Source organism: Carlito syrichta, unplaced genomic scaffold (genome assembly GCF_000164805.1).
Source record: "Carlito syrichta isolate Samal-C Ts95f unplaced genomic scaffold, Tarsius_syrichta-2.0.1 Scaffold316427, whole genome shotgun sequence".
NCBI classification, from domain to species: domain Eukaryota; kingdom Metazoa; phylum Chordata; class Mammalia; order Primates; family Tarsiidae; genus Carlito; species Carlito syrichta.
The window spans coordinates 1,058,763-1,071,289 of NW_007260523.1; the positions used below are offsets into that span (position 1 = coordinate 1,058,763).

Consider the following 12,527-nt stretch of genomic DNA (forward strand, 5'->3'; position numbering starts at 1 on the left):
AACACAATAGATGGTGAGGGTTTGTCTCGAATGCAGACTGGCTTTAATTGTATTTATTTCCAGATGTTGATGGCTGGAAGGCTGTCCAAAGAAATGGGTCTCCTGCAAAGCTCCAGTGGTCACAGCGCCATCGAGACGTGTTTAGTTCAGCCCGACGATCGGACCCTGTCTATTTTGTGGCTCCTGGTATGTGAGGGGTAATTTTTCTTATAGAAGCCAACTTGATAGAAAGTCAGGATGAAAATATAGAGCTAGAAAATGTGAAAACCTTATCACTCAGTGCCTCAATGCTCAGGGCAGCAGCTCTTCAGCAGATAGTAGGGCTTAAGCCCAATTTGATAGTCATAAGACATGGCCCAGTAGAGCAGGAGAGGGAAGTATCCTGGAGGTCAGACCCTGGCTGAGGTGCCTACTTTAATCAAATGGGAAGTTTCTAGGTTTCCCACCAAGGCAAGAAATCAAGGACTGTGGACAAATATATGGGTCTCTTGAGAAGCAGATGGAATAGCAAAATCAAAGCATTTCTTAAAGTTTCAAACATTTGTTCACTAAAAATATATATATATATATTTATTAGCCAGTGGTATGTGCCCAGGTAGAAAAGCTCTAATGAGAATTCTGACACCAGTTCATAAACCTAGCTAATACATCATTCTTGGGCAAGTTGTTCTCTTAACACCTCTGAACTTCAGTTTTCTCCACTATTAAATGGGAATACTAATGCCTAGCTCCAAGAATTATTGTCATCTAGTGTGATTCTGTCTGTGAAAACATTTTGTAAACTATATGGCATTATATAACAAGTGGCATTATTATTATTTTTTTTTTTAGTTGAAGTCTCACTCTGTTGCCCAGACTGGAGTTCAGTGGCACACTCATGGCCACCCCAGCGTCGACTTGCTGGGCTCTGGTGATCCTTCCACCTTAGTCTTCCAAGTAGCCAGAACAACAGGTGCACGCTACCATGCCCAGTTAATTTTTTTTTTTTCTTATTGTAGAGACAAGGTCTTGCCAAGTTGCCCAGGCTGGTCTTGAACCCGCAGGCTCAGGCAATTCACTTGCCTCGGCCTCCAAAGTGCAGGCTGAGCTACCGAGCCCGACCCACAAGTGGCACTATTGCTGATAGACCTAGGTTCTTTACCTAACAGTCCTAAGGGTCGTGGTGTGAATCATCTAATAGATGGAATTGTCCTGTGATGAGGCTCTTTTAGCATTTCAGTAACTAACCCTCCTTTAAAGTCAAAAGTGACATGGGGCTGGATGGAGTGGCTCACACCTGCAATTCCAGCATTTTGGGAGGCCAAGCTAGGAAGACTGCTTGAGCCCAGGAGTTTGAGACCTGCCTAGGCAACATAGTGAGACCCTGTCTCCACAAAAAATTAAAAAACTAGCCTGGCACAGTGGCATGTGCCTATAGTCCCAGCAACTTAGTAGGCTGAAGTGGAAGAATTGCCTCAGCCCAGAGGTTGAGGCTGAGATTGTGCCACTGCACTTGAGTCTGGGCAACAGAGTGAGACTCTAACTCAAAAACAAAAACAAAAACAAAAACAAAAACAAAAACAAAAAAAGCATTTCTTAAAGTTTCAAACATTTGTTCACTAAAAATATAATATTTATTAGCCAGTGATATGTGCCTAGGTAGAAAAGCTCTAATGAGAATTCTGACACTCAGCCCAGGTGGTTGAGGCTGAGACTGTGCCACTGCACTTGAGTCTGGGCAACAGAGTGAGACTCTACTCAAAAAAAAAAAAAAAGTAGCATGGCACACCCAGTGTCAAATGCTGACTCTCCTGGCATTTTCTAATTCTCATTGGGGCAGGGTGACATAGGATTCTAACAGAAATTGCCGACATTAATAAAACTTGTGCATGTGCTTGTCTCTCCAGTTTCAAAACTGATCTCAGTCTTTTAAAACTCTGTTTCACAGCCAAATTTCTTGGGAATCAACAGGTGAGCTATGGGCAAAGCCTGTCTTTTGACTACCGTGTGGACAGAGGAGGCAGGCACCCATCTGCCCACGATGTGATCCTGGAAGGCGCTGGTCTTCGGATCACAGCTCCTTTGATGCCGCTTGGCAAGACACTCCCCTGTGGGATCACCAAGACATACACATTCAGGTAAAAACAGAGACCACAAGTTGGTCAGAGAGAGCAAACTGGGATTGACACTCGATTCCTTTGTTCATTCATTCAATCTGCTTTTCTGAGTCCCTTTTACCTACCAGTCGTGGCTATGTGTTGAGACAGGATACAATCACTTCCCTCAAGCAGCTGACAGGCTGATGGAAGAGAAAAGGAAGTAGATCATTAACAGTGCAGTTTGTCAACTGGACAAGATGGACACAGGTGTCTTGGGCATACACTGGCAGCATGACTGACCCACACTGGGGTGAGCAAGGAAAGCTTCCCAGAAAGACATGACAGATGCAAAGAGCAGCTCTCTAGGGAGGGTGAAAGTTAATAAGGCAGAGGAAACATAATGCTTGAGGGGGTTTTATGCATTTAGAAAATTCCAAGTGGTTGAGCATGAGTGGAGCATGAAGGGTGAGAGTAGAGTGCAGGGAGAGGTGAGGTCAGAGAGACAGGTGGGAGTGAAGTCACGGACGGCCGTGTGTGTGTGTGTGTGTGTGTGTGTGTGTGTGTGTGTAGGGATCGCATGGCTCCCTGTAGAATGGGGATTCTGAGTGGTGGGTGCAGAGAGGTCAGGAAGTGGGCTGTGCCTACTGAGTGTTCTGCATTGGAGGCTGGGAAATAAAGATGGACCATGGTCTTTGCTCCCCAAGAGCCTGCGTCTGGTAGAATACATAACACGTCAAAAAGTAAACATTATGCAATAGGATCTTTGCTTTCATGGTGGTGCCTGTTCATGGGGTCTTGGAAGGCACCTGATTCTGCCTGGAGGAGTCAGAAAAAGCCTCACGGGGGAGGCAATGTGAAAGGGCCCCAGGGCTTTTCCAGGGAGAAAAGTCAGAGGAAGATGACCTGGGCATGTAACGATATGAGGGAGAGCCAAAAAAACAAACCCTGGAATTTATTTATTTAAAAAAGTGTATTTATTCTTATGTTTAAATTTCATTCACCTTCAAAGTATTCTGTTTGATGTAATACACCTATGGAGACGTTTTTCCACAACTCAAAACAGTTTTTGAACTTGGCACTTTTGATGCCTTTTAGTGCTTCTGCTGTTTTTTGTTTGTTTCACTTCTTCCACATCGGCAAAACGTTTCCCTTTGAGGAGTTTTTTCATCCAAGGAAACAAAAATAAGTCTCTCAGAGTGAGACTGGATGAACAGAGAGGGTGGGGTACAAGGATCACGCTATTTTTGGTCAAAAACTGCTGAACACTCAGTGTGGTGTGGGCAGGTGCACGCGTAAATCACCCATCATGAAATGGGCAAACACACGGAAAGAATCTCCCCCTCAAAATTTACTGAAGCTGAACACAGCCTCTCACAACAATGCTACCTGGTACATTGATGTCGATGGGTTCCTAGAACACTCACCTAGCGTGGGATGCCTATATTACAAAGGACCTGCCCTTCAAAAACAACTCTGATTTTTTGGGGCCCCTCCCTTGTATAGGGGGGACCCGGCAAGCCATATTTATAGCTGGCACACAGCATGTATAGGGGAACTGGGCAGATAAGTTTGCAAAAGTTGGAAAAAGACCCATCATGGTGGACCTGTATGTTATGTCAAGAAGTTTAGATCTCGTCAATGGTGAAAAGATGGTGGAGCGCCATTGAGAGATTCTTGAGAAGTGTCACTTCTTGAGGTGTGAAGGTTGGGTGCAGATGCAGGGACCATGTGCAAGATATTTTGGGCAGGGTCCTTAACTGGACCATTAGAACATATTCACAGCGACTCAGGTGAGGGTTGTGGCGGTGCCTAACCCAGGGCAGAGGTCATGGACATAGGGAAAAGAAAACCCACAGCACACACACAAGGTGTATATTAAATAACCGAGAGTACTTGTTCTTTTTTTTTTAAATTTTTTTATTTTAAAGATGTGGGGTACAATTCAGGGTTAGTTATATAAATGCTCATTATGCAGGTACTCTTGTTGATGAGGTGTGCTCTCTCCTTACTTATAATAATGCACACAGTGAGCTCTCCTGCCCTGATGTCCATTCTCACCTCCTCGGCTTAATGAACCTACTCGTTTTTTTTTTTTTGAGTTGGAGTCTCACTCTGTCACCCAGATTGGAGTGCAGCGGCCGCTCCCGGCCACCACAGCCTTGACCTACTGGGCTCCGGCGATCCTTCCACCTCAGCCTTCCAAGTAGCTGGAACTACAGGCGCGCGCTACCACGCCCGGCTGATTTTTGATTTATTGTAGAGATGAGGTCTCGCCAAGTTGCCCAGGCTCTTGAACCCGCGGGCTCAGGCAATCCACTCACCTCAGCACAGGATTACAGGCTGAGCCACCGAGCCCGGCGATGAACCTACTCTTTGAGATTCATATTCTTCCTCTGTATTAACCTTCTTAGAATCCCAGGTGAAGTTACAGTAGCCTTGTGTGTTTTCTGTGGCATTCTGCACATGCATTCACAATAGCATTTGCTACATTGTGTTTAACTATTTCTTCACCCACCCGACTTCCCTGGTTGGACCCTAAGCACCTCTTCCTGGTTGTCTATGTGTCCTCCAGCTTGACACAGTTTCTCGCCCAAATCAAGTGCACTCAATTTTAACAAATCAGGGAATGAAATGAAAGGGATAAGGTTGTTTCTGGAAAGGACATTTCAGTAAGAAACAAAACAAAATTGTAAAGAATAGCACAGGGTCTATTGATACGATTCAATGTAGCACCATGATGCCAAATTAAGAAGTATTAAATGTGGACAAGGAAAAATGTGGAGGTTGATTTTTGAAAAAAGAAAAATGTGTTCAGATAACACATAAGTGGTTTAAAAAGCAAAAGAGCTGGGCATGGTGTCTCATGCTTGTAATCCCAGCACTTTGGGAGGCCGAGGTGAGAGGATTGTCTGAGCCCAGGGGTTCAAGACCAGCCTGGTCAACTTGGCGAGACCTCCTCTCTACAAAAAAACAAAAAATTAGCTGGGCGTGGTGGTACACACCTGTAGATACAGCTACTTGAAAGGCTGAGGAGGTAGTGGCAGTAAGTTCTCACTCTATTGGTTTGCACAAGAGCTGCTTGTTTAAAGAGCCTAGCTCTTCCTCCCTCTCTCACCACGTGACATGCTGCCTCCCTTTCCTTCTACCATGAGTAAAGGCTTCCTGAGGCCCTTACCAGAAGCAAATGCTAACACCATGCTTCTTGTACAGTCTGCAGAACTGTGAGCCAAATAAACCTCTTTTCTTTTAAATTAAAAAAATAAATAAAGACTGAGGAGGAAGATCTCCTGAGCCCAGCAGGTGTATGCTGTGGCGGCCGTGAGCGTGGCCCTGCACTCCAGCCTGGGTGACAGAGTAAGACTCTGACTTGAAAATAAATAAATAAAAAGCAAAACTAAAAATGAATGGTAGCCCTAGAGAATTAGGGCTTCTGGCACTCAGAAGTGTTTCTAATACTAGGTTTTGGGTGAGCAAGAATAGAAAGTGGTGACTGAGAACTTGGGACCAACATTGCTTCAGGTGACACGGCCCCTGGGGTTGGACTTCCCGCACGGGATGCCCTTCATCACCTCCTGTGGTGTTTGCCCTCCCCATGGAGTGAAGAAGCTCCAAGTTCATGCCTCCAAGGAGGTGGCTACCAGTCATGTGTCCCTCTCTAAGCAGAATTCTGAAGGGGCTTGGCTGTTCCCATTCTTGGGGATAATTTGTGACAGATAGGAATATGAGTCCAATTTTTAAAGTTTCTGATTGTAAATTATGCAGGTTAAATGAACAACCAAGCAGTAATTGGAGCCCCCAATTGAGTTATTTTGAATATCGAAGGTTACTGCGGAACCTCACAGCCCTCCGGATCCGAGCAACATATGGAGAATACAGTAAGTGACTAAGAGAGATGAATTTCTCTCTTCCTAGATTTTAGTTTAATTTGTTTCTGCTTTCTAAGGTGGGGACAGTCTCTGAACAAGTAGATAAACTACTTGATGGTTTTGACTTAGAGTTTTTGATTGAGTATACATTTTTCCTTTTCTGAAGTTTTTTAAAAAAGAATAGTTCTCTAAAAAGAGCTCAGCACCAATGAAGAATAGCACCAATGATGCTATCTTGCTGAAAGAGTCTCTGAATTTAGATAAAGGCTGATTATTTGAGGAAGATCATTTTAGCTAGGAAATGACACCTACAAAGTAGTCCTCTTTGTTCCTTGAGTAGCTTTTCTGTTTGGGATTATACTCGATGCTACCGTGTTTGGACTTCACCATGCATTCTGTTAATTCCCTTTATTGAACTTTACATATTGGACTCTCCTAATCCCAAATGGAATTATTTAATGAGATTTCCTTAAACTTTTCAGTACTCACATAAAAAGGAAGCACGGTTGGCATGTACCATTTCCATGCCATTGGTGCAACAACAAACACAGGAAATAGGAAAAGTGTTTACTAGCAATTGATGGACCCTTTACTACATGCCAGGCACATTATAATACATGCACCGTCTCATTTAATTTTTACAACAAACTTGAGAGGTACATACCACTGCTACTCCTCTTCTAAAGTTGAGGAAACACAGCCCTGGAGAGGTTGTGTGACTTGTCCGACTCACCCAGCTCATGAGGGTAGGGACAGGATTTCAGCTGAGTTTTCTGACTCCAGAGTTTATGTGCTCAGTCACGATGCTAGATAACCCTCCCTCTCTACATGGCAGGATGTATGAACACCACTTGTCTGTCTAAGGAGTTAGAAAAATAACGCCCCCTCCAAAAAAAAAAAAAAGAAAAGAAGAAAGAAAGAAGAAAAGAAAAAAGAAAGAAAGAAAAAGTAAAATCCCAAGAGAGGTCTGACTTCAGATCTTCAGACATTATCACTTGCTACTTCTAACCCATTCTTTCTGTTGCAGGTACTGGGTACATTGACAATGTGACCCTGATTTCAGCCCGCCCCGTCTCTGGAGCCCCAGCACCCTGGGTTGAACAATGCGTGTGTCCAGCTGGATACAAGGGGCAGTTCTGCCAGGATTGTGCTTCCGGCTACAAAAGAGATTCCGCCAGACTGGGGCCTTTTGGCACCTGTATTCCATGTAACTGCCAAGGGGGAGGGATCTGTGACCCAGACACAGGTGAGTGAAATAACACCTGGGCCAGGTGGCTGGGGTCTCCAGAGAGACTGTGCTTGAACTCACTTCAGAGATGGGAAAGGATTAAGGAGGGTAGGGCTGGAGTCGGGGAAGATGGACATGGTGCCTGTTACACTCAATCCCTTTCATTATGGAAACTCCGAGAGGTTGTGCGAAAGGTGCTGGGTTACCGGAAATGGTCATCACGGTTCAGTGCTGGGCAAAGGAGCTGGTGTCGAGTTGCAGGAATTGTGTGGGGAGATCAAGGGCAGGCCCAGGTCTAAATGAATGTGCCAACAGATGGGGTCAGGTCATGGAGGACGGGGAACAGTGTTAAGTCATGGACTGTCAAGGAAGTGTGTGTCTACTTGGTATGCAGAGTGAACTGGGGCTCGGCCATGTTCAGATTTGGTCCTAGGGCAGGAGAATGCCAGTGCCCTGACACTCTGGGGAATGCTTCAGAAGGGAAGGCTTTGGCTTTCTGTGCTCTGCCCCCCACACCTCCTCACCCACGTTGAAGAAAGCGTGTTGTCTGGTCCTGCCCATTTCTCGATTCCTCCATTCTTCTGCCTGCCAGGAGACTGTTACTCGGGGGACGAGAATCCTGACATTGAGTGTGCCGACTGCCCTATTGGCTTCTACAATGATCCTCATGACCCCCGCAGCTGCAAGCCATGCCCCTGTCATAATGGATTCAGCTGCTCGGTGATGCCCGAGACAGAAGAGGTGGTGTGCAATAACTGCCCCCCCGGGGTCACTGGTAAGACCAAGGGCCTGCTCCGCCACCTGTTTCCTCCTAATGCTGTAAATTTGTTTAAATCACTTCTATTCCAAGAAATTTCTGGGAAATTATAATTACTTGGGGTTCACCTAAATGTGCTCATTATGCCAGGCATAGTGGTTCACTCCTATAATCCCAGCCACTCAGGAGGCCAAAGCAGGAGGATCACTTGAGGCCAGGATTTCAAGACCAGCCTGGGCAACATAGCAAGACCCTGTCTCTAAACAAACAAACAAACAAACAGCAGCAACAACAACAAAAAAAACTCATTCTAAAAGTAACATCTTAAAGAGATCGTATTATGATGCCTAAGAGGCGATGTGGAAGAGAAGGGCAGAGTGTACAGTTATGGAAGGAAACATCTAAAGCTGTTCTGGGAGATTTGTAATTAGGAGATGACATTATCAGATCAATTACATGGTTCTGTTTTTTTGTTTTTGTTTTTCTGGTTTTTGTTTTTTGAGTTGGGATCTCACTCTGCCACCCCTGCTGGAGTGCAGTGGTACAATCATGGCTCACTTCAGCCTCAACCTCCTGGGCTCAAACAATCCTTCTGCCTCAGTTTCCTGAGTAGCTGGAACTACAGGTGTGCACCACCATGCCTGGCTGGCTAATTTTTGTACTTTTCTGTAGAGACGAGGTCTCACTATGTTGCCCTGGCTGGTCTCAAACTCCTGGGCTCAAACAATTCCCCCACCTCAGCCTCCTACAGTGCTGGGATTACAGGTGTGAGCCACCACATCCAACTTGTTTAAGTTTTTTTAATGAACCAGGGTAAAGGAAAACTTAGTGGCCTCTGAAATGTCACATTCTTCTGCTGGTGAGTCTAAAAGAATGATTTCTTCAGCAGCACCCTTGGTGATATTGCTGGAATCTTCCCACTTCTGTGGAGCTGCTAGCTTTTTCCCGACCAGCTAATTAAGCCTCCTAGGGATGCTGCTGGGTCCTCAAATCTGTGGTAGCCTCGAGAGCACCAGCCCCTGCTCCATGGGTGTTGTTCTGGGGTCCCCTGGGGAAGTGTGTTTCCCTGGTCTTTAGTGGGGACTTACTCCTCCAGTTCTCTGCGTCTGGTCTTGCTGCCAGTGAATGACAACCAGGGCTTAGCCATTCTTTCCTCCCCAGGTGCCCGCTGTGAGCTTTGTGCCGATGGCTACTTCGGAGACCCCTTTGGGGAGCGAGGCCCAGTGAGGCCTTGTCAGCCCTGTCAGTGCAACAACAATGTGGACCCCAATGCCTCTGGGAACTGTGACCGGCTGACGGGCAGGTGTTTGAAGTGTATCCACAACACCGCCGGCATCTACTGCGACCAGTGCAAAGCAGGTTACTTCGGGGATCCGTTGGCGACCAACCCAGCAGACAAGTGTCGAGGTGGGACTGTACCCCCAGACGGGTTTGTGTGTGTGTGTGGAGATGTGTGTGTGCACATATGAGCTTGCCAGTGTGTACACACGTAAGTAGGGGCAAGGGCGGTTCATGTTGTGATTCTACTATGTTTGTGTGACTAAACAGGCCCTTGAGCAGCCTGAACATTCCACCTACCAACGGCCTTAAGACCCATTTCCCCTGCAGCAGGGAGACTGGCTGGATTAAAGCTGGGTGGAAGAAGCAGAGAAAATCAGGTTTAAATGCCCATATGGAAAGGGAGATAAAATGGGGCCACGTCCTATGCCCAGTCCCAAGGTGGTGGGCAGGGAAGTGACTGCCAAACTCGTAGGAGAGCAAGAAATGACTGAGCAGGCCGGGTGCGGTGGCTCAACCTGTAATCCCAGCACTTTGGGAGGCCGAGGCAAGAGGATTGCCTGAGCCTGCGGGTTCGAGACCAGCCTGGGCAACTTGGAGAGACCTCGTCTCTACAATAAATCACAAAAACTAGCCGGACATGGTGGCGTGCCTCTGTAGTTCCGGCTACTTGGAAGGCTGAGGCAGAAGGATCGCCTAAGTCCAGCTGGTGGAGGCTGCGGTGGTCATGAGCGTGCCGCTGCCCTCCAGTCTGGGCGACAAGAGTGAGACTCCAACTCAAAAAAGAAAAAAAAAGAAAAGAAAAGAAATGACTGAGCAAACTCCAGTGGGGAGGGACAGGGTTGTGAAGGAGTTCAAGAGACCCTCTTAGGAAGTGAGCGTGATTGATGTACAGAAGATAGCCGTTGATGTTCTCCTAAAGAGACGGCTTCAAAGCAGCAGCGGCTGTAAAACATTCTTAAGGGCTGCTTCAGATCAAAGCCTGAGTGTGCTGATCGATCCTCCCGCCCTGCTCTCCTTCCAGACATTGGACGTATTATCGTCTAGAGGGAACTGGCCTGCCTCACCAACCCCATCCCAGACTGACCCTGGTGCCCAGAACTCAGGAACTTTTTGATAAGATCCAGAGTGGCCCAGGCTGGAGGACTCCTTTCTGCTCGGACAGGCCCAGAGGTCTCCAGGGAGCTTGCAGTCACCCACTCTCACCAGGGTCTGCATCTGGGAATATCTGAGGACCTCTGTGCAGCCTGAGGCTTCTACCCAGGGGCACAAGTCCCTAGGAGATTTCTAGAACTAGCCCTGACTGCAGCCTCTGAACTGTGATGTGCTGCAAAGCACCCCATGACAGGAAGCGTCCACATGGCACCAGCAGGAGTGAGCTTAAGTCCAGTGTTGTAACACACTTTTTGTGTTATGCTGATTTTGTGATATTAATCCCTCTGAGCCTTAGTTTCCTCACATGTATGAAAATATTTAACTCAGAGTGGTAGATATAGAAAAGCACTTGCAAACTCTCTGTAATTCTAGCTATGTGTCCTAATTATATTCCGTGTAATTCTAGGTTAACAGTAGGGATTTCCCTGCCTTTAGATCATACATTTTTTTCACTCAACTATCTTTTATCGAGTGCCAACATATACCCAGTGTGGACCTACCTACAGACTGGGGTTATAATGATGAAAAAGTCATCCCAGCTCCCAGGGAACTTGTGTGCTAATAAGGAGGGCACATAAATGTATATGCAAGTAATGACAATATATGATTAGTGTTTTGTGACCACTGAAGATACAATAACCCAGAGAGTGACCATCACCCAGAGAGTCACTGTAATCGTCAGAGCAGTGTCTCACCCACTGTTACATCCTTAACTCCTAAAACAGAACCTGGCATACAGTAAGTGCCCAGTCAATTTGATTGAATGAGTGAAGGTACTGCTTTCTTACTGTGTTTCCTACCTCAAAAGCAGCAGAACAGAAGGAACATTAGCTCTTTCTCAGCTTGCATTATAGCTTACCGTTTACTTGCTGTGTTACCCTGGACAAATTACTCCACCCCTCTGAGTTCACATTTTTCATCCATAAAATAGAGGGAAATGTCTATATCTGGTATATAACAGTTCCAGAAGAAATGTTATTCACCTTGAGAACAGAGCCAGAGTGCCTACAGAATACTTAACAGGCTTTCAGTTAACAGGAGGAAGAAAATGAAATGAAATGAAAAAAAAAAAAAAAAAAAGAAACTACCAGAAAGGTTGTAGTCTTTCTGCATCCACAAAGATGCTAGATGATTCCTAAGACCTGTGTGTATTAGGAATGTGCTTGCAGGAGTAGCCAAGAGATGAATCTAACACAATCTGTGCTGGCAAGGGCAAAGAAAGATTCTCTGCCATTGGAGTCTTGGTCTTCTTCTGTGTATCTTTGCTGCACCTCCATTTTCTGGGACCAGTTTGATGTGTCTGTCTCTTGTCTCTAGCTTGCAACTGCAACCCCACGGGCTCGGAGCCTGGAGAGTGTCGAAGTGATGGCAGCTGTGTATGCAAGCCAGGATTTGGTGGCCCCAACTGTGAGCACGCAGCATTAACCAGTTGCCCCGCTTGCTATAATCAAGTGAAGATTCAGGTGGGAATGCTTCTCCTAACCCCTCTCCCAACAACAGAATCAAGTCCTTGTGTCCACTGGGTGGTTCTGATGCACACCTAGGACCCCCCTAGTCTTCTGGGGATGGCAGCAGAGGTGATGACTTCTTTATTTCAAAATCTCTGCATTTTAAAACATTCTATATAGTAATAGTACTTCAGGTTTTTAATTCTTATATATACCAGTCTCAAAACCTCTTTGCAGATACTCTTTTATATGGAACTCATGATAACTTAATCGAATTGGAAGAAAAAAATATTCTGATCTCAGTTTTCACTGGTCAAACAAAGTCTCAAAATACTTACAATATTTCAAAGTTATATGTTTAGGTGGAGCCAGGATTCTCACCCATGCCCCTACTCTTTCCATTAAAACTTCAGTGTTCTTTCCACTATAATATGCCACTTTCCAGCTCTATTTCCCTCCCCAAGAGATGTTCTTATAAAACAAATTAAGAAAAACAAACATAAAAGACAGGAGGCATCCAGAAGGTGCCAAGGCTTTCCAACTTGGAATGGCCTCCAGAAATTTCTCATTCGAATTCCAGAGAAGAATGAGCTTGATGTTGTTTTGTTAATTATTAATCATTATTTTTTCTGGAGTGAGGGTCAGGGAAGAAAAAGGCCCAAAATAGAAGTCCAAATGTAGAACAAACTCAACTCTTTTGTGTGTGTGTGTGTAGTA

At 45.6% G+C, this 12,527-nt stretch overlaps 1 protein-coding gene across 1 annotated transcript in view; it reads left to right on the forward strand.

Moving 5' to 3' along the window:
• LAMC2 (laminin subunit gamma 2) overlaps window positions 1-12,527 on the forward strand; it is a 65,766-nt gene that overhangs the window by 37,662 nt on the left and 15,577 nt on the right. Inside the window, exons 6-12 of the mRNA XM_008074414.2 lie at window positions 64-186; window positions 1,928-2,117; window positions 5,841-5,953; window positions 6,972-7,190; window positions 7,765-7,947; window positions 9,091-9,336; window positions 11,680-11,825. Of these exons, the coding sequence (XP_008072605.1) occupies window positions 64-186; window positions 1,928-2,117; window positions 5,841-5,953; window positions 6,972-7,190; window positions 7,765-7,947; window positions 9,091-9,336; window positions 11,680-11,825 (1,220 nt within the window). The remainder of the gene's footprint in view (window positions 1-63; window positions 187-1,927; window positions 2,118-5,840; window positions 5,954-6,971; window positions 7,191-7,764; window positions 7,948-9,090; window positions 9,337-11,679; window positions 11,826-12,527) is intronic.